The 20,600-nt window shown below is 46.0% G+C and overlaps 1 protein-coding gene across 1 annotated transcript in view; it reads right to left on the bottom strand.

The window, feature by feature from the left end:
- Positions 1-12,387, bottom strand: part of SDHB (succinate dehydrogenase complex iron sulfur subunit B) — a 36,634-nt gene extending 24,247 nt beyond the window's left edge. Inside the window, exons 1-2 of the mRNA XM_059074052.2 lie at positions 12,047-12,387; positions 821-948 (exon numbers count right to left, since the gene is read on the bottom strand). Of these exons, the coding sequence (XP_058930035.1) occupies positions 821-948; positions 12,047-12,118 (200 nt within the window). The 5' untranslated portion in view covers positions 12,119-12,387. The remainder of the gene's footprint in view (positions 1-820; positions 949-12,046) is intronic.
- Between the last annotated feature and the right edge of the window lie 8,213 nt (positions 12,388-20,600).

Raw genomic sequence — 20,600 nt, 5'->3', positions numbered from 1 at the left:
ATTCTTTGAAGATGGAAGAGGAGTGGTTCAGGAGTGGTGATGTGAAGGACTCAACGTGCTGTTGCTGGCTTTGAAGACGTGGGCTATGAGCCAAGGAATGCAGTTTCTCTAAAAACTGGGAATGGCCCTGAGCTTTTAGCCAACAAGAAAACAGGGACCTCGGTCTTACAACCATAAGGAACTGAATTCTGCCAACAGCTCAAAGGAGCAGAAAACAGATTCTCTAGTCTCCAGAAAGGAACACAGCCTGCTGACACCTTGATTTTAGTCACGAAACCTTTACCAGACTTCTAACCTACAGATAATAATAAGATAATAAATCTATGTTGTTTTAAGCCACTAACTTTGCAATTATTACGACAGAAACAGAAAGCTAATACATAGGTATGGATCATTTTTAATATTTAAACTACACCCCTATCTTGGCCTATCACCATTCCAGCCAAGTTTACAGTGTTTATCATTATTATAGAATACATAGGTCCATACACATAAATTAACATAAAAACATTGAGTATTTTAAAATTATTAATGTGTTAATGACTTCAGATACTATGCATAATGCCATCTCTGTCAGTATTCCTAGAAACTGTTATACTTTGATTTGCAGGAAGGAAACGAATTTTGTAAAAGCTGTTCTTCTTGGTACTACGTTTTTGAATCAGGTATCTACCTTGTTGTTTTAAAAATAGATGATAAATTCCAGAGCCACTGGATAACCTGTTTTTAAACCTTCCAAGGATGGGAAAAGCATGTCCCTGAAATAGATCAAGAGCTCACCTTCATTTACCAAATACCTAGCTTTCACAGAGATACTCACTTGTTCAAATCAATTTCGTAAGTTTGCATATGAGGTTTATCTCCAGTCTTGTCTGGGTCCCATCGATAAATGGCAAATTTCTTGATTCGGGGAGCTGTGGCTGCAGCTGTCTGGGCCCCACGGCAGGCCTGAAATATAAAAAGTTCATAAGAAGGAAAAAAAATCATTAAAAATGCAAGATAAATCCTTCTATTTAGTTGCCACCATAAACTGCAATACTGGATACAAACCCACACATTGCTGACACAGTCTTCTTGGGATAGGCAGTCATCCAATAACCAACACATAATACGCCAGACATGGTGCTGGGGGATGGTGAAATGGTGCTTAATAAAACAGACATAGCCTTTGCCCTTATAGAATCTACTTTGCAGTGAGCAAGAAGAGAAATGAAATATTCACAATAAAGTGTAGAGAGGGAAATATGCAGCAGAGACTTGCACTAGTCTAACTGGTTGGGGAAGGTTCTGTAAATGATATTTAAGCTGAGGCTTGATGTATAGGGATGAAGGGGAAGAAGAACAGGGTGTTATAAACCTAGGAACAACACATGTAGAGGCCCGGGTGGGGGCCTGTGAGGACCGAAAGAAGTCCACTGTAAAGCAGGGTGACTTGACAAGGGATGGAAGAGCGGCAGACTCAAGAAAGTTAAGAAAGACTTGTAAGCTTTGATTTTATCCCAAGAGCAATAAGAAGCTAATAAAAATGTATCAGGTAGGTGACACAATCATTTTTATTTTTGAGAAGAACATCACTGGCTTACAAAGGAGGAACTGTCACATGACATCCGGGGAAACCAGTTAGAAAGCCACCGCAGTTGTCAAAATGAGACACTGGTGTTTTTAGATTAGGTGTCTTAGTCTGGGCCAGTGTAAAAAAATACCAAAGACTGGGTGGCTTAAACAACAATCATTTACTTCTCACAGTTTTGGAGGCTGGGAAGCCCAAGATCAAGGTGTCAGCAGATTTCATGTCTAGTGAGGACCTTCTTGGTTTGCAGAGAGCTACATTCCTGCTCTATCTTCACATGTTGGAACAAGATCTCATGTCTTTTCCTCTTTTTATAAAGGCATTAATCCCATCATACAGGTCCTACCCTCATGACCTAATTTAACCCTAATTCCCTCTCAAAGGCCCCATTTTCAAATACCACCACAGTGGGGATTAGGGCTTCCACATATGAATTTTTGAATTCCAAAAATTTAGGGAATTTGGAATTTGGAATTTATGAATTTCCATCCATAGCATTATGGCAGGAAACAAGATAAAGAATATTGTATCTTAAAATAAATTTAGGGAACTAACAAACAGCTGAGACCTGCTCTCTCTGATGATTTTGTTCCATCTCCTGGGCACTTAACAGTCTCTGCCAGTGGGTTTCACCCAGCGAGCCAAGGAATCCTAGAGTGCCACCCAAGGGCTGCTGGGATAGGGTAAGGTGAAGAGGGTGGGCCTGACTTCCCTCAATCCTTCAACCAGAACAGCCTCCCCATAAAAACATATTTGCAAAAAGGGTGCTGTTGCTCAAAAAAAAGTTTTATATTTAAGTTTATACTCATTTAAAAACCCACTATTTATTATTGCCTGGCACCGAATTAAATGCTTTATATTAATTACTCCACTGAATCTTCATTTTAAAGACGAGAAAAATGAGGCTCAGAGATCAAGTGATGGGCCCATGATTACAGAGCTGGCGAGTGGAGCCAGGATTGGAACCCAAATCTGTCTGTCTGGCTCCAGAACCCACGTTCCTGAACACTGTACTATTCATTTGTGAATATTCTCAGGTCTCTTCTTGGTGCTGTTTTCTTCTCTTTGCGTCTTAACTCCTTAAGGGCAGGTGTATTAGGGTTCTACAGAGAAACAGAACCAATGGTGTGTACATATATATACACATATATGAAAAGAGATTTATTACAAGGAATTGGCTCACGTGACTACAGGGGATGACAAGTTTCAAGATCTGCAGTTGGCAAGCTGGAGAGCCAATGGTATAGTTCTAGTCCAAAGGCCAGCAGGCTCAAGACCTAGGAAGAGTCATTATTTCAACTCCAAAGGCAAGAAAAAAAATCAATGTCTTAGTCTGAAAGCAGTCAGGCAGGAGGAACTTCCTCTTATTCGAAGGAGGGTCAGCCTTTTGTTCTACTGAGGCCTTCAGTTGATTGGATAAGGCTCATCCATGTTAGGGAGGGCAATGTGCATTACTCGGTCTATCAATTTTTAAAATTTAATTAAAAAATTTTAATACAATTTTTAAATTTTATTTAAAAATTGCGCTGTGTGGCTTGTGGGATCTTAGTTCCCCAACTAGGGATTGAATGCCAGTCCTCGGCAGTGAAAGCGCGGAGTGCTAACCACTTACTGTATACGGTAAGTCCCCTACATAAGAACCTTCAAGTTGCGAACTTTCAAAGGTGCGAACGTGCATCTGGTTCCAGCAAGGAACCATCTCCCACCTCCTCTCCCTGCCCCCGTCAGTAACTCTTCTTGCCTGTTCAGTCGATGCCAGCCCCTGTATGCCAGCTGTTATACTGTACTATTGTACTTTTAAGGTACTGTAAGATTTAAAATATCTTCTTTATCTTTTGTGTTTTTTTTTTTTTTTTTTTTTTTTGCGGTACGCGGGCCTCTCACTGTTGTGGCCTCTCCCGTTGCGGAGCACAGGCTCCGGACGCGCAGGCTCAGCGGCCATGGCTCATGGGCCCAGCCGCTCCGCAGCATGTGGGATCTTCCCAGACCGAGGCACGAACCCGTGTCCCCTGCATCGGCAGGCGGATTCTCAACCACTGCGCCACCAGGGAAGCCCTGTGTTTATTTTTTATGTATTATTTGTGTGAAAAGTATTACAAAGTATTACAGTACTCTATAGCCGACTGTGTTAGCTGGGTACCTAGGCTAACTTTGTTGGACTTACGAACAAACCAGACTTAAGAACGCGCTCTCGGAAGGAACCTGTTCGTATGTAGGGGACTTAACTGTAATGCTAAGCTGCCCCCATCCCATAGTCCTTGAAGACCTTTGCATTTAGACAGATGAAACAAGGTCTCAACAAGTCCTTATGAGCTTCTACTATGGTGACGAGGGATCCTGCCAGTCCAAAGAGCACTTTAAGTTGAAGATAGAAATATTCAGATGGTATTCCAGGCCAGCTAATTCTCTCATACACTGTTAAAGAAAGTAAAAACTCTTAAAGTTAATTGAGTAATTACAAGAAATGCAATGGAATTTATTACTTGCTGGCAAAAACCGCCCCAAATTAAATGAAGCTGAAAATATCAGCTCTCAGTATAAAAGAAAAAAAATGTATGAAGAAAATGAAAGTGAAGGTGAGGATGAAAGCTGTATTTTATCTTATCACCAAGCTGGCTAAGATCATTAATAAAAGGAAAGTCATTTCTACAAGTGAACGCTTTTCACTAGGGACTCCATTGTGAAATGACTGGAACGTTTGGCTAATGCCACCTTGTGGTGTTTAAGAGGAAGTGGAGGAAGTGAAAAAATTCCTGAAGATATTATCATTATTTTTTGGCCCTGCCACATGGCTTTCGGGATCTTACTTGTCCGGAACCTGCAACCTTGGCAGTGAAAGCGCGGTCCTAACCACTGGACCACCAGGGAATTCCCTCTTGAAGATACTGGCTCCAGCGGCCTTTTTCTTGCTTAACACACCCCCTTTTTTGTTTTTGTTAGATTTAATGAGGTATATTCATTACAATAAAATTCACTAATTTTAAGTGTATAATTTGCTGAGTTTTGATAAAGTTGTATAACTTCTACCACAATTATGACAATACTTCCATGCAGAAAGTTCTCTAGTGTTTCTTTGCAGTCAGCACCCTCTCCCTACCCCTGGCAACTGATCGGCTTTCTATCACTACAGATTTGCCTCTTATAGAATTTCATATACATGCCATGAGATGATACATCTTGAGTCTAGATTCTTTCACTCAGCGTGATGCCTGAGATTCATTCATATGTTGTTGCATATATCCATAGATTGTTAGTTTTTTAAATTACACTTTTCATTTGGAAATAACTGTAGAATCACATGCATTTATAAGAAATAATACTGAGATCCCGTGTACTCTTCACTCAATTTCCCCCAGTGGTAACACTGTACAAAACTACAGCACAGTATCATAACCAGAATATTACCACTGATATAGTCCAGGTACAGAACATTATTTCCATCCCCGCATAGATCTGCTCTTTTACAGCCACAGCCATGCCCCTCAGGCCTCCCGTTCCTACTCCTTCACCCCTAGCAATCACTAACCTGTTACATTTCTGTAATTTTGTCATTTTAAGAATGTTATATAGGGCTTCCCTGGTGGCGCAGTGGTTGAGAATCCGCCTGCCGATGCGGGGGACACGGGTTCGTGCCCTGGTCCGGGAAGATCCCACATGCCGCGGAGCGGCTGAGCCCGTGAGCCATGGCCGCTGGGCCTGCGCGTCCGGAGCCTGTGCTCCGCAGCGGGAGAGGCCACAGCAGTGAGAGGCCCGCATACCGCAAAAAAAAAAAAAAAAAAAAAAGAATGTTATATAATGTAATCATCTCATATGTAATTTTGGGAGAGTGGCTTTTTTTCCATTCAGCATAACTCTCTAGAGACTCAGCCAAGTTGTGTGCTCAACAGTCATTTCTTTTTATCACCAAGCAGTGTTCCATGGTCCCATGCACCTCAGTTCGTTAAGCCATTCACCCACTGAGGGATAAGCAGGTTGCTTCCAGGTTTGGGGCTATTAGGAATAAAGTTTAATGAACATTTGTGGACAAGCTTCTGTATGAACATAAGTCTCCATTTCTCTGGGATAAATGCCCAGGAGTGTAATTGCTGGGTTGTATGGTAGTTATATGTTTAACTTTTTTTTTGTGTGCTACGCGGGCCTCTCACTGCTGTGGCCTCTCCCGTTGCGGAGCCTGTAGCCCTACGTTTAACTTTTAAAGAAACTGCTAAACTGTTTCCAAGAGTGGGCGGCTGCTATGCCTGAGGCAGCTGGTACGGGGAAAGGGATAAAATGCCTTTAAAAAATATACAGGGACTTCCCTGGTGGCGCAGTGGTTAAGAATCTGCCTGCCAATGCAGGGGACACAGGTTCGAGCCCTGGTCTGGGAAGATCCCACATGTTGCAGAACTAAGCCCGTGAGCCACAACTGAGCCCACGAGCCACAACAAGCCCATGCACCTAGAGCCCGTGCTCTGCAACAAGAGAAGCCACCGCGATGAGAAGCCCTGAGAAGCCCGCGCACCGCTACAGAGAGTTGCCCCCGCTTGCCACAACTAGAGAACGCCTGCGTTCAGCAACGAAGACCCAATGCAGCCAAAACAAAAAAATTTAAAACAAACAAAAACACCACACAACAGAGTATCTGAAGGTGATAAAGCCCAACATAAGTTTTGGGGTACCCCAAAGTGTCACTAATTTTTGTCCAAAACAACTAATTTAAATTCATTTTGAGTTTTTTATACAACGTATTTTATTCAACATTTGGTGGGGTAAGGGGGTGGCTAACAGGAATGAAGAGAGAAGATACTGAAATCGAAATGGCCAGGGCAGGTTGTGGTTCTAAAAGTGATGGAGGGCTTCCCTGGTGGCGCAGTGGTTGAGAATCCGCCTGCCGATGCAGGGGACACGGGTTCGTGCCCCGGTCCGGGAAGATCCCACATGCCGCGGAGCAGCTGGGCCGGTGAGCCATGGCCGCTGAGCCTGCGCGTCCGGAGCCTGTGCTTCGCAACGGGAGAGGCCACAAAAGTGAGAGGCCCGCATATCACAAAAAAATAAAAAATAAAAAATAAAAAAAAAATAAAAGTGATGGAACTTTGTTCATCTTGAGGGCTGAACTAAGAGTTAATCCACAGGATTATGGGAGCTGTGATTAAAAAAGCATTCCCCAAACAAAGAAATCTAAAAATTTGTTCTGTAGGTGTATTTAGTAGAAGTAATAATAATAGCTTTCATCACTCAGCCCTTACCATGTGCCAGATGTCGTACTAAATTATGTCTAATCTTTACAACATCTCTACGAGGAAAGTTTTTTATTCTTAATTTAAAAATGAGAAAAAGGTCACATAACAAAAAAGCCAGGATTCAAACATAGGTCATCTGACTCCAAAGTCCAACCTTTTAGCCGCTATATAGTGGTGAAAATGCAAATCCGAAACAGAACAGCACAAAAAGATAATTCCTCCCCCCAAAAGATCCATAGAGCAAAAGTTTTTACTCTACTGATACAATCAGCAAGATTTTAGGCAGTAGTTGGTCCAGATATAGTCATTCACTTATTTGTTCAACTACTATGGTCCAGGGGCTGTTCTGGGCTTTGGGGGAATCAAGGACCAAAGAGACATACATCCCAGTCCTGTGCAGCTTCCACAGTGACTGGAAGAGACGCACACAAATAAAACCTATAGTTTGTCAGGGGGTGATAAAAGCCATGATGGGGGTGGAGGGAGGGGCAGAGGGGAATCGGGACCCTGGAGACAATGCGAAATGGGGTGGCCAGGGAAGACCTCACTGAAAAGCTGACACCTGAGCAAAGACCCGAAGGAAGTGAGTAAGCAAAAGCCACACACAAATCTAGGGGAAGCGCACAGAACGCAGAGGGAGCACGGAGCACAAAGGTCTTCAGGTGGGAATGTGTCTGAGGAGAAGCGAGGCGGAGGTGGTAGCTGACAATGGAGTGAGTGAGAGGGACAGGGACAGGAGAGGAAATAAGGACGCTAATGGAAGAACCAAACCACGCAGGGCCTTGGAAGGACTTTTGCTTCTACCCCGAGTAAGATGGGAAACTATTGGAAGGTTTTGAGCAGAGGAGTGACAAAGACAAGTTTTGAAAGGATCATGTTGCCTCCGGTCTTGAGAACCAACTTGTAGAGGTGCAAAGATGCAAGCAAGAAAAGCAGGAAGTAACTGCGATCATCAGCTAAGAGACGATGATGGCTTGAACGAGGCTGGTGGCTGTGGAAATGGTGAAAAGCGGTTAGTTTTAAAATACACTTGGGCTTCCCTGGTGGCGCAGTGGTTGACAATCTGCCTGCTGATGCAGGGGACACGGGTTCGTGCTCTGGTCCGGGAAGATCCCACATGCCGCGGAGCAGCTGGGCCCGTGAGCCATGGCCGTTGAGCCTGCGCGTCTGGAGCCTGTGCTCCGCAACTGGAGAGGCCACAACAGTGAGAGGCCCGCGTACCACACACACACACACAGACACACACACACACACACAAATTGACTTCAATAAAGGTAATTAAAAAATAAAATAAAATAAAATACACTTTACGAAGGAACTGACAGATTTGCTTACAGATTGGGAGTGAGGCAAAGAGCAAGGATGACTTCAAAGTTTTGGGCCCAAGCCACGTGAAGGATGAAGTTGCCATCAACTGCGATGGGAGGGAAAGTTGGTGTGTGTGTGGCAGGATTTTGGCTTTAGGCAAGCCAAGTTCATTAAATATCCATGAGGAGATTTTGAGAATATAGTTGGGTAGCCATCTGAATCTGAAGATTTGGGGTGAAGTCTGGGCTGGAGACATACATTTAGGAGGTATCTAAAGCCCAAAGAAGTGTCTATAAAGATGAGGCCTAAGGACTGAGCCACAGCATTTAGAGTTTGGGGCAAAAAGGAGAAATCAGCAAAGGGAGACAGAGAGAACTGCCGACGTGCAAGGGGGAAAACCTGAATCCTGGGGTGTCCTGGGAGTCAGGCCAAAAAAAGTGTTTTGAGGAGGGAGTGAACAATATGCTTCAGAGAGCAAAGTACCATGAGAACTGAGGACAAAGCCAAGGTCATTGGTGACCCTGACCCAAGTACTTTCTGTGAAGTGGTAAGCGTGAAAAGTCTGACTGGAATAGGTTCATGGGAAGATGTGGGGAGATGAACTGTGGTCAGCGAGTTTAGACACCACCTCTTGAGACATTTTTCTATAAAGATGAGTAGAGAACAGGGGTAGTGGCTGGATCTGGCTTTTTTTTTTTTTCTTTTTTTTAAGACAGAAGAAATTACACCATGCTTGTGTGCTGCTGCCGCTGATCCAACAGAGAAGGAAAACCTGATAAAGCAGGGGAAAGGGGAGACTTTCTGGAGAGCTATCTTTGCCTTTTTTTTTTTCCCCATACGCATCTTGTGGGGTCTTAGTTCCCTGACCAGGGATTGAACCCATGCCCCCTGCAATGGAAGTGCGGAGTCTTCTTTTTTTTTTTTCCGTTACGCGGGCCTCTCACCGTTGTGGCCTCTCCGGTTGCGGAGCACAGGCTCCGGACACGCAGGCTCAGCGGCCATGGCTCACGGGCCTAGCTGCTCCGCGGCATGTGGGATCCTCCTGGACCCAGACACGAACCCGTGTCCTCTGCATCGGCAGGCGGACTCTCAACCACTGCGCCACCAGGGAAACCCCAAGGAAGCGTGGTGTCTTAACCACTGGACTGCGAGGGAATTCTCATGGAGAGCCATCTTTTTTTTTTTTTTTTAAATTAATTAATTAATTAATTAATTTAATTTTTGGGTCTTCATTGCTGCGTGTGGGCCTTCTCCAGTTGCAGTGAGCTGGGGCTACTCTTCATTGCAGTACACGGGCTTCTCACTGTCGTGGCTTCTCTTGTTGCAGAGTATGGGCTCTAGGTGCACAGGCTTCAGTAGTTGTGGCACACGGGCTTAGTTGCTCCGTGGCGTATGGGATCTTCCCGGGCCACGGCTCGAACCCATGTCCCTTGCATTGGCAGGAGATTCTTAACCACTGAGCCGCCAGGGAAGCCCTGGAGAGCTACCTTTGAATACGCAGCGGGACAGAGAGCACGAGTGAAGGGCAGCCACTGAAGTGCTGCCGACTGTCCCACAGTAACAGGCAGAAAAGGAGGATATACAGGAGGGAGTGAGGAGGTGGGCAAAAAATTGAGGTGTTTTTTCTTTGTAGCCTGTCCAGAAATTTATACCACAAACCCATGACCAAGGTGGCGGGGGGCGCGGGGCGGTGTCCTTCAAAAGCATTTCTACCTCAATCTACAAAACTAGTGAGTATTCAAGGCTTAGTGCACCTTTGTAGGAAATCTTGGATAAGATGAAACCCACAGTTTATAATTTAAAGGAAGAAGCAAGATCATCAACAACTGGACTGAAACCGGACGGAGGATGAGAAGGGTGAATTCTGGATCATGCTGAAGGCAGCTTGTTATGTCCCTAGGAAAACTTCCTTAAGAGCAGGCTTGGAGCTAGATGTGTGAGTGGCATGGGTCCAAATCCAAGCTCTACCACTTAGTAGCTGGATGTTCTTTGGCAAATTACTTAACCTTTCTGATTTTATTTCCTCTTTTGTAAGAAGGTTGGGAGTATTAAAATCTACCTCATAGGATTAACTAGAGGGCCAAGTTTCTAGCATGGCTCAGAAAGTAAGTTCTGCTTTTCAGTACTGGCAACTGTATCAGTTCTTGTATTATTCTGATTGGCAGATAGGTATCCTAAGCCCTGCCAGTGCAAGGAGCAATGATATACACAACTGAAAGTGGCTGGTAATTGCCTTCAAGGAATAGAGTCTAGACGAAGAAATGAGTCAACAACACAAACAACAATTAATACATTACAGTTAAATACTTACAGGCAGAACTGTGGTTGAGTAGTGCAAACTAAATAAAAGGAATTCAGAAGAGAAATCCTACTGTGTCCTAGACCCCTAGGAACCTGAATGTACACAGAGCTAATACACCAAGCTCATTACTTTTTAGGTGGCTTTTGTGGGTCTGAATGCATATTCCTACAAGGGGGTGCATGTGTGTGGGAATCTTCTATTTTCTCTGCCCTCAGGAGGCCCTACAATGGACTCACCTGGAATTACAACACTGACCTATGAAACCAGCCTTTTTTATAATTCATGCTTGGAAGAGGGACCTGAGCTTTAGAACTCACTCTCTCATTGGTGGGGATCTCACAACTTAACTGCTTGCTCAGCAACTATAAAAGGAACTGGTAAACGATGTCGTTATCAATCACCAATGTAATGTTCAGAGGGCACCAGCTTGAGGCTCTGGTAGGCAGTCCTCTCTCTCATCCCTCCTTCTCAGAAAGACTGTAAAATGACTTGTCTAAGTTCACGTATAGCATATTGGAAAGATGGGCCCATTAAAAGATGGGCCATATGCACTGTGCTGTGCAGCCAGAGCAGTTACTTAAAATGAGACGTATTCTCATGGGAGTGCAAGAAGAGGAGAGGACCGAATATTTCTTGTACACCTACCATGTGCCCAGATCTGTGCTAGGAGTTTTTCACACATTATGTTCAAAACACTGAGTTTAGGTCCTGGATCAACTGGTTCTTGGCTGTGATATTTTTGAGCAAGTAAAAAAATCTTTCTGACGCCTCAGTTTTCAAATCTCTAAAAAGGAGGTTAGAATTCCTGCTCACCCACGTTACAGGGTTTTTTCAGGAGCCCAGAGGAGGAAAAAAGATTTGAAAGGGATTTGTAATACCTCAGTCCCTGATACACACAGATTGCAATGGCAATTTCCCTTCCCCTTCTACCTGTTCCCATTTAGAATGAAGCTCAGAAGTGTGTGATTTCCTGACAATACAAGGGGCGTGGAGGAAACGTATCAATGCACCCGGAATAATATAAATAAGAGCAGCGCCAAGCTCTGTACCTGTGATCCAAGCCCAAACTCTGTCGGTATTATGATACGTCCTTTACAGACAGGGATACTGAGAAGACGACGCTGCTTTAAGGAACCCAGATCCTCAGGGGGCTGAGTGGATTTTCCTCCGTTTCTCCCTTCCCCTCTTTACTGAGCCCTCAACCTTGCACCCCGGAGGAGTGCCTCGCCTCCCAGTCCCATCCTTCACGTTCCGGCGGTTCTGTCTTTCTCAGAGGGGATGGTTTGGTGGCAGAAAAAGGGCTTGGCGTTCAAATGTTGGGTTTCTAATTCTGCTTCCAAGTCAGTCGTCACTCGCTCTCCATGTGACCTTGGGCAATTCAAGTCCCCTCTCTGAACGTCTCTTTTATTCTTATGTCTAAAAAAATCCTCTCCGCCCAGACCAACTCACAGGCTGCAGAGAGGCGCAGAACGATAACCAGCAGGGATGCTCCCGTCCAAAATCAGAGCCCTGAGCAAGCGGGAGCTGGTATCCTCCTCCCTGAGGCCTGACCCTGTGCTCCCCTCAATCTCCTCCGCCGCCCCGTCAACTGCAAGCCATCTCCGTGACTTTCATTCTTGCCCTTCCCACCCCAGAGCCGAAGCTCACCTGCAGGCAGGCTCTGCCAAGGGTTGCGGCCGGTAACCGGCGCCTCAAGGAGACTGCGACCACCGCCGCCATCTTGGATCCTGACGTCGAGCCCCACCCCTTAACCCCGATGTCGCTCTCCGCCGGCGTCCCGCCGAGCACCGCGGCACAGAGCCAGGCTCCACCGAGGACCCGCTAGCCGCGCAGGAGCCACCGAGTGGGAGGCGGCTTCCGGTTTTCCGATGGGGAGGAGGGAAGGAAGAGAAAGCCAACAAGAGCGTGCGCAGTTGCGGTGGGCTCAGCGCATGCCCACTTGGCTTCCCGCGTTGGAAGGTGACCTTCCCCAAGGAAGGGGGCGGAGTCTGAGTGGGAGGGCAGTGGAAAGGGGTGGGACAAAGAGTATGGTGGGGCGGAGCCATCTGATCCAAGTCTTATCCCGATTTTAACTTCTTTCTTCCTGAAAATTTATCAATCAATCACGTCACTCAACTCTGTCGCTGAGTTCTGTCAGACACAGTGCGGTTTGCCTGAGACTGTCCAGGTTTCAGCACTCCCACATCCTGAGAAACCCCCCAGTCTCGGGCAAATCAGGAGGGTTGGTGAATGAACCGAGGAGACTTCAAAGATGACCGGCAGAAGTGTCATTCATTCATTCATTCATTCATTCGTTCGTTCATTCATTCATTCATTCTGATCTCGGGTGGCCTCCGCCTTGCAGTGGCTTGAAAGAGAGTTTCAGTTCCTGGCCAGTGATTGAGGTTAGGTCACAGCGGTGAGAGCACGAAAATTAGCCACTAGACCACGGGTCAGTGGCAAGGCCTTGGTTCTTCAGCTTTGCAGAAAAAGAATTCCCACAAAGACGGAAAGTAGTGAAACAAGTAAAGTGTTTATTAGGAGAAAAAAAAGAGTACAGTATGTGTGGATAGACACACGGGCGGACTCATAGAGAGAGCTGCACCCTTTTGGTTTGAATCACTTTTATGGGGCATTTCTTCCGGGTTTCCTTTGACCAGTCATCTTGCTTTGCCTGGTTCTGAGTCGGTATTTGGTATATCTCAGGGTCCTCCCCTGTGTGCGTGCACATCTCTTAGCCAAGATGGATTTAGTGAAGAGGCCTATGGGTACTTGACATCACTTACTATGAGGTGGTGCCCCCCTCCTCCCTTTTTGACCTCCAAGGAGGCTTTCTGCACATGTGTAGTCGAGGAGGTCTCCCTGATTCCAAGAATGAGGAATAGGTGGTCTTTTATCTCTTATCTGGGCAGGGCCCAACTCCTCCATCATCCTGTTTTTATGGAGTTTCTGTCCACAGGGGAGAAACTGTTCAGCCTGGGGCCCATCTATCTCCTGCCTCAATTCATTTGTTTGTTCGTTCCTTCGTTTGTTCAGAAATCTGCAGGGAGCACCTATTATGTGCCAGGAGCTGGGGTGCTACAATGTGTGAACAAGCCAGGCATGGTTGCCGCCCTCACTGAATTTACTCTCAAATAGGCAAGCAACTGGACAATTGCAATACAGTAAGCTCTGTTCTGTAAAAGAGGGGTGAGAAGGGAACCAGGCCCTTCATAGCTTAGCCATTTAGTGTCAGAAACCATTTCTTGAACACTTGCTATGTACCAGACGTTATGATCCATCATCTTACATAATACCCACAACAGTCCTATGAAAGTGTTGTGTGTGTGAGCGTGTTTTTTTAAAAAATTACTTTTTATTGGAGCATAGTTGCTTTACAATGTTGTGTTAGTTTCTGCTGTGCAGCAAAGCGAATCAGTTATACATATACATATATATATATATATATATATATATATACACTCTTTTTTTAGATTTCCTTCCCATTTAGATCACCGCAGAGCATTGAGTAGAGTTCCCTGTGCTATACAGTAGGTTGTGTGAGTGTGTTTTAAGGCTCCATTTCAGTCATCTCAGCTGCTTTTTCCAGACCCCTGCTTAGGTCATCTCAGACCTGGGACCTGGGACCTGAGACCCTTTTCTGCAGTGCTTGCACCTGGACAAATGGCTCTTGGAGCAACAAAATATAAAGAAACTAAAAGGGACTAAAAATAACTGCATTCATGTGCAGTTTGGGCAAATGATGGACAACAAGATACAAAAAGACCAAAAACCCAACTGCCACTTCTGAAGAGCCGGGAGCAAAAGCAGGGTACTGTGCATGCCCCCTGCACACACCACCACCAAAGGGGAGGGCAGACTCCCTAAGCCACCCCTCTGGCCTGACCCCTGGACACACCCCTACCCAGCTCACCCCTCCTCAGGGAGCCAGCAAGGGAACCTGTTACTTGTTCTCACTCCCCCGTGCTGCAGCAGGAACCCCAATAAAGCCTTGCCTGAATTTCTTGTCTGGCCTTTTATCAATTTCTATTAAGGCGGCCAAGAACACTGATTGGTAACAACTCTTGGGGCTTGATTACCTTGGTCAGGTGTGGCCTCTGTCTTCCAAGTCACATGGTCTCTTAAGTCACCTCCCACAGTTTATGTAGTTAGCTAACTTTGCAGGTACCTGTTTTTCCTTCTCTGCCCACTTGTTTTTGACATATGAAAGGCAGGTTTTTCTTTTTCTTTTATTTATTTATTTAATAATTTTATTTATGTTTTATTTTTGGCTGCGTTGGGTCTTCGTTGCTAGGTGCGGGCTTTCTCCAGTTGTGGTGAGCGGGGGCTACTCTTCGTTGCGGTGTGCGGGCTTCTTATTGCAGTGGCTTCTTTTGTTGCTGAGTATGAGCTCTAGGTGTGCAGGTTTCAGCAGTTGTGGCTCGCGGGCTCTAGAGCGCAGGCTCAGTAGTTGTGGTATATGGGCTTAGTTGCTCCACGGCATGTGGGATCTTCCCGGACCAGCACTCGAACCCGTGTCCCCTGCATTGGCAGGTGGACTCTTAACCACTGCGCCACCAGGGAAGTCCAAGAAAGGCACCTTTTAATTATTCTATATATATTTTAAAAATATTTATTTTAATTTATTTGGCTGCGCCGGGTCTTAGTTGCGCCATGTGGGATCTTCATTGCCGCATGCAGGATCTTCTTTGCCGCACGGAAGATCTTTAGTTGCGGCATGCAGGATCTAGTTCCCTGACCAGGATCAAACCTGGGCCCCCTGCATCAGGAGCGTGAAGTCTTAACCACTGGACCACCAGGGAATTCCCTGAAAGGCACCTTTTTAAAACATTGAAGGAGTTCCCTGGTGGCCTAGTGGTTAGGATTCGGCACTTTCACTGTGGAGGCCAGGGTTCAGTCCCTGATCAGGGAACTGAGATCCTGCAAGCTGCGTGGCATGGCCAAAAGAAAAAAAATTGAGGTTGTAGTTTATGTATAATATTATATAAGTTTCAGGTGTATGACGTGATTCACAAAATTTAAAGGTTATGCTCCATTTATAGTTATTATAAAATAATAGTTATTTTATAACTATTATAAAATATAGTTATTATAAAATATTGGGTATATTCCCTGTATTGTACTATATATCCTCGTAGCTTGTTTATTTTTCTTAGTAGTTTGTACTTCTTAATCCCCTACCCTTGTGAACGGCACCTTTTTATATCCTTTGGCTTCCACACTCATATAATTTAGATGCTACTGGAGAAATTAAGGTGGCCAAATGAATTGGTGGATGAGGCTTAGTTTCTGGAGTCCTGAGCTAGAACTGCCATGTGGCCTCATTAGAGGAGGTGTGTAGTGAGGCCACAAGAAACAGCCAGGACCCCTGGGTCTAACCTTGAATCTTCCCCTGGAGACTGTGTGACCTTGGACTAGTCCCTCCTCATCTCTGGCCTGTAGTTCCCTTGCCTGTATCATCAGGGTGTTGTGCCAGCTGATTTAAGATTCTGTGATTCACATGGCTGCCTTGGGCGGCTGCCCTAGGGGTAACTGGTGACAGGGCTGTGGTCACCTTGACTTTTCACTGGGGCTGACTCCGCACTGGAATAGGGCTCCTCCAAGTCTGCCTCAAGGGGCTACCCAAATTGGATGAACTCATGGGAAGATTATCACTCTCCCTTGAAGTCCTCCTGGTTGCATTACCTTCTGAGATGAAGGAAGAGTGACCTCTCCTTCTGAGGGATGTGTTTCTAGAGAATGGGTCCTGTAGGCATTTGCAGGGTTCTTTCTTCTCAAAGGCAGATGCCACTCCTAGGTTAGTGACTACCCTTTTACTTTGTCCAGTCACCTTGGAAAAAGCAGTCTGAGGCCAGCGGGAGTGAGACCTTGATTTATGGAGGTGTTCTTGGTGCCAATGGGCCCACATGCCCTGCAGTCACATCATTCCTGGGCTTCATGGGGATTTGGGGAGCTCAAATTTATGGAGAAATAAATTCCTGGGTGGCTGTACCTCCGCCCTGAACTTTGGGATTCCAGAAAGGCACAGCTACAGGAGGACTTAGAGATTTTCATGGCCTGCTCCTGACATATCTTCTCAAGTTGTCTGTGATAAGACCCAAAGTTATTTGGTTTGTTTCCACTTGTCTAGCTAGTGAAGTACTGCTTTTCGCCGGTTAGCTAGAGGCTTTATGTTTACCCTGAACTTCATCACTCACAAATGTGTTTACATAAGCAGTCTCCTTCAGTCCTCATAACAACTTTTTTGGGGGTTGGCATAACTAACTCCATTTTACAGACGTCAGTCTTTGGATAACGAGAAAGCTGAACAATTACGGATGGGGATCTTGCTTCAGGACCTCTTTCTTCTCCAAGGTCTGGAAATTAAAAATTAAAACCAAAAAGCATAGAATCAATTGTCATTTGTACACTCGACTATGTTTTGAGTGTCTTGTGATTTAGGGCAACCAGACTGGATTCCCTCCAGGCATAGGGCTAAGGAAGGTTGAATTTAGGGGGGAAATACCTGATGGTTTTATAGCCTGGGAGATTTTTGTCTCTGAGAAAAACTCACTCCACCCCAGTAGATCCCTGCGCTGGGACTCAGGGGCCTTCTCATCCAAAACTCAGAATTTTATTTGCCTTCGACTAATGGGCCATCGTCTTCCATCTCTCTGGCTGACCCTTTCTCGTTTCCAGCCATCTTCGGAGCATTTCCACCTGGGGTCCCAGTGGCCTCCAGGATGGGCCCCTCCTGTCTCATCTCTCCCTGTAATAAAACCACCTCTGTTCCCCTCCTTGTTCCTCACCTCCAAGCCTTTGCTCACTTCCATATTGGGATCTGGGGTGCCATTTCCTCCTTTTCCACGTGGCCAATTCCTCACCATTTAAGATTCAGCTCTGGGCTTCCCTGGTGGCGCAGTGGTTGAGAGTCTGCCTGCCGATGCAGGGGACACGGGTTCGTGCCCCGGTCCGGGAAGATCCCACATGCCGCGGAGCTGCTGCGGAGCGGCTGGGCCCCTGAGCCATGGCCACGGAACCTGTGCGTCCAGAGCCTGTGCTCCTCAACGGGAGAGGCCACAACAGTGAGAGGCCAGCGTACCACACACACAAAAAAAGATTCAACTCCAACTTTCTCCTCCCTAGGAAATCCCCTCTTGTCCACCTCCATCAAAACATCCTCTGAGGGCTTCCCTGGTGGCACAGTGGTTGAGAGTCCGCCTGCCAATGCAGGGGACACAGGTTCGTGCCCCGGTCTGGGAGATCCCACATGCCGCGGAGTGGCTGGGCCCATGGGCCGTGGCCGCTGGGCTTGTGCATCCGGAGCCTGTGCTCCGCAGCAGGAGAGGCCACAACAGTGAGAGGCCCGCGTACCACAAAAAAACAAAAAAAACAAAAAAAACAAAACATCCTCTGCATCTGCCATCCATGTACATAACACCTGGTTTAACAATTACCCATTTATATGTCTGTCTCCCCAGACTGTGGGCATTTTGAGGGCATGGCCTATTCGCTTTATTTTTCTTGTAGAACTTATTGCTATCTGCAAGTTTGTTTTTAATTCTTTACGAATATATTTATCGTCTGAACTTCTCACAGCAGAGGTCAAGAACGATGTCTATCTTGTTCACCATTGTGTCCCCAGAGCCTGGCACAGTGACCGGGCACCCAGAAGGTGGCCAAAAAACATCTAATGAATGAACAAATTCGTCTTTGTCTCCGAAGTGCCTGGCTCGGGACCTAGCACATAGTAGGTATGTAGTCAATATTGGTTGAAGGAAGGAGTAAATAAAAACAAAGGATGAGCTGTCCCTGTTCCTTGTAGAAGGTGAAAAGAGAGATGGGGTTAAGGGTGGGTTGTTTGGGGAGAAGGGAGCCCAGTGGAGACCCAGACAGCTTTAATCTCTGGGCCAGGACTAGCGCAAGGTGAGTGCATGGAATTTAAGATGGTCAAAAAACTCGGTTCGTTAAGATAAGTAGTATTTTAGAGCACCATTAAAAAAATGCAAAATAATTCATGACGAGCAAAACATCCAAAATTTAAGTAAAGGAAGTATTCTCCAAGAAAAACCAGAGAACTGAGTCAGTCAGGGGAGCTGGGAGCAGTCACTGTGGTTCCTTTTTGTCCTGGTGAAGACCAGAGACTACTCTTCCTTTGCTTTTTTTCAGTAACTTCTCCATTTTATCTTAGTCTTGCTAACCCCTGTTTGTTTCCCTGTAGTTAGCATTAGAAACCTTTTAGGAAATGTCAAGAGGGTTGGGTGCTTTTGCAGGGACCAGAGTGAAGGAAGGAGTGAGCCTGGGTGGGCAGGAATGGTGGAGGAAAGGAATGGTGGTGGTAACAGCCCAGGCCTCCACCTGGTCCAGTCCTCTGATCTATGGGGGGTGGGGGGAGGGGGGGAGGTGGAGGGAGGGGGAAAGGACAGCCTCACAGAGAGGCTGGGGGCTGAGTCACGTAGGAGACAAAGTTAGACAGAAGGGACTCCTTCCTTCCCTTCAGCTGTGCAAAGAGTCCCTTCTGTGGATCAGTGTGAGTAGGTCACCACCACTGTGAGATTTGCAAACACCTGGGCTCCTCCAAGTATATCTCAGCTCTCTGCCTGCGGTATTTTGCTTCCAGGGAGCAGCGTAATTCGGCACCGTGGGGCTCTAGGGAGAAGAGGAGGCAAAAACTGTCTCCCAGAATTGGAATAGACATAGCTGGCAAATCAAAATGCTTTCGGGCTGCCTGGCCCCAATTTCCTCCAGCCTCTGCCCCAGCCTTGCCTGTGCTTGCTTTCAGAGAAGCCCTTCTCCCTCTGCTCTGGAGTGAGTCATCTCACTCCGTCGTCATCTTTATTATTGTTCAAGATGCCAGTGACAGTGATAACGGGGCTGTTGCTGCTACTGCCTCAGCTGGTAGTAGCTGCCACATTTGGAAGACTTACTGCGTACCAGGCCCTCTGCAGAGCAGTTTGGGTGCATTTTCTCTCTCTGATCATTACAGCAATTTCACGAGGTAGGGGTTTTTGTCCTTTACAGTTGAGGCACCTGAGCCTCAGAGAGGGTCAACAAGTCACCCTAAGTCACACAGCGAGGAGGTGAGCATCTTCTGTTAGGGGATGGCTGGGCTATGGACATGCCCCCAAGGCCCATGGGAACACAGTGGTTGCAGCCCCTCTGGTTTACCTGCAGAGGGCACCCCTGCCTCGCAGAACTGCCCAGGGCTCCCTACCAGCCCTTTCCAACCTGCCCTTAGAAAGGGCTTATCTAAACCCTCTCCCTTCCACCCTCACTATATAATTAGACTTCTCAAAATATTCTGTCTGAGTGGGATGGGGAAAATCATATGCTACAGACTTCTCCAATTTCATGAGCAGTCTCTATGAACTCCCGGAGCAAAAAAGTCACAAGCCACCCCCATTCCAGATGGGGCTGCGTTTCACACAGCTGAAGTCAGCTCAGCTGCTACGATTTAGCAAGTGGCCTGAGGCCTTCTGGGGACTGTCACGTTGGTGGACCCTGTAGCAACACACACACACACACACACACACACACACACACACACACAAATTATAGCTCACCCACACTGCTAACCTCTGTCTCGCTCTCATCTGCCTGCCACATCACCAGCATACTCTCAAATTAGCAGTTAATTTGGTCCTCTGGATGTGTGCGGGTGTGTGCTTTTTAAACACAGTATGTGATAAAACCCCCTTTCCAGCTGAATCTCAATTTTGAACACCCCTTTGTATCAGAGACAGAACCATGTAAATGAGACAGAACCATGTAAATGAAATGCAAAAAGGGAATGGTGGTAAATTTCATCTGTAATGGCTAGATATGGGCTCAGTGAAAGCAAAAGAAGTCAGAGGGATGCAGAATGTTAAAAGCAAGTTGACTTTCCAGAGAGGCAGGGAGATGGAATGGTTAAGTATGCAGTCCTTTGAAAGGTTCAGGTCCTGTTATATCAGCCATTTATTTTTATTTATTTATTTATTTATTATGGAGATTTTTTTTCTTTATTGAGAAACTTAAGACTTGGGTACATCAAATAAAACCAATTTCTGGGGGGAAAAAATCAAAACTCACAATAGAAAAAAAAAGCTAATACTGTTTGGGCCACATCAGAACCCAGAGAATATATTCTTTTAATTGAAAAATTCTAGGCACATCATAATTGACCTTTTGATACAAAATGACCTATTAAATTTGCAATTTTTGGTTCTTGGTGTTGAGGTCCATAGGACAAGCTAGGAAGTCT

Source organism: Kogia breviceps, chromosome 1, assembly GCF_026419965.1.
Source record: "Kogia breviceps isolate mKogBre1 chromosome 1, mKogBre1 haplotype 1, whole genome shotgun sequence".
Lineage (NCBI taxonomy): Eukaryota > Metazoa > Chordata > Mammalia > Artiodactyla > Physeteridae > Kogia > Kogia breviceps.
The sequence above is the reverse complement of the archived record's forward strand: the minus strand, read 5'-3'. Positions and strand labels throughout refer to the sequence as shown.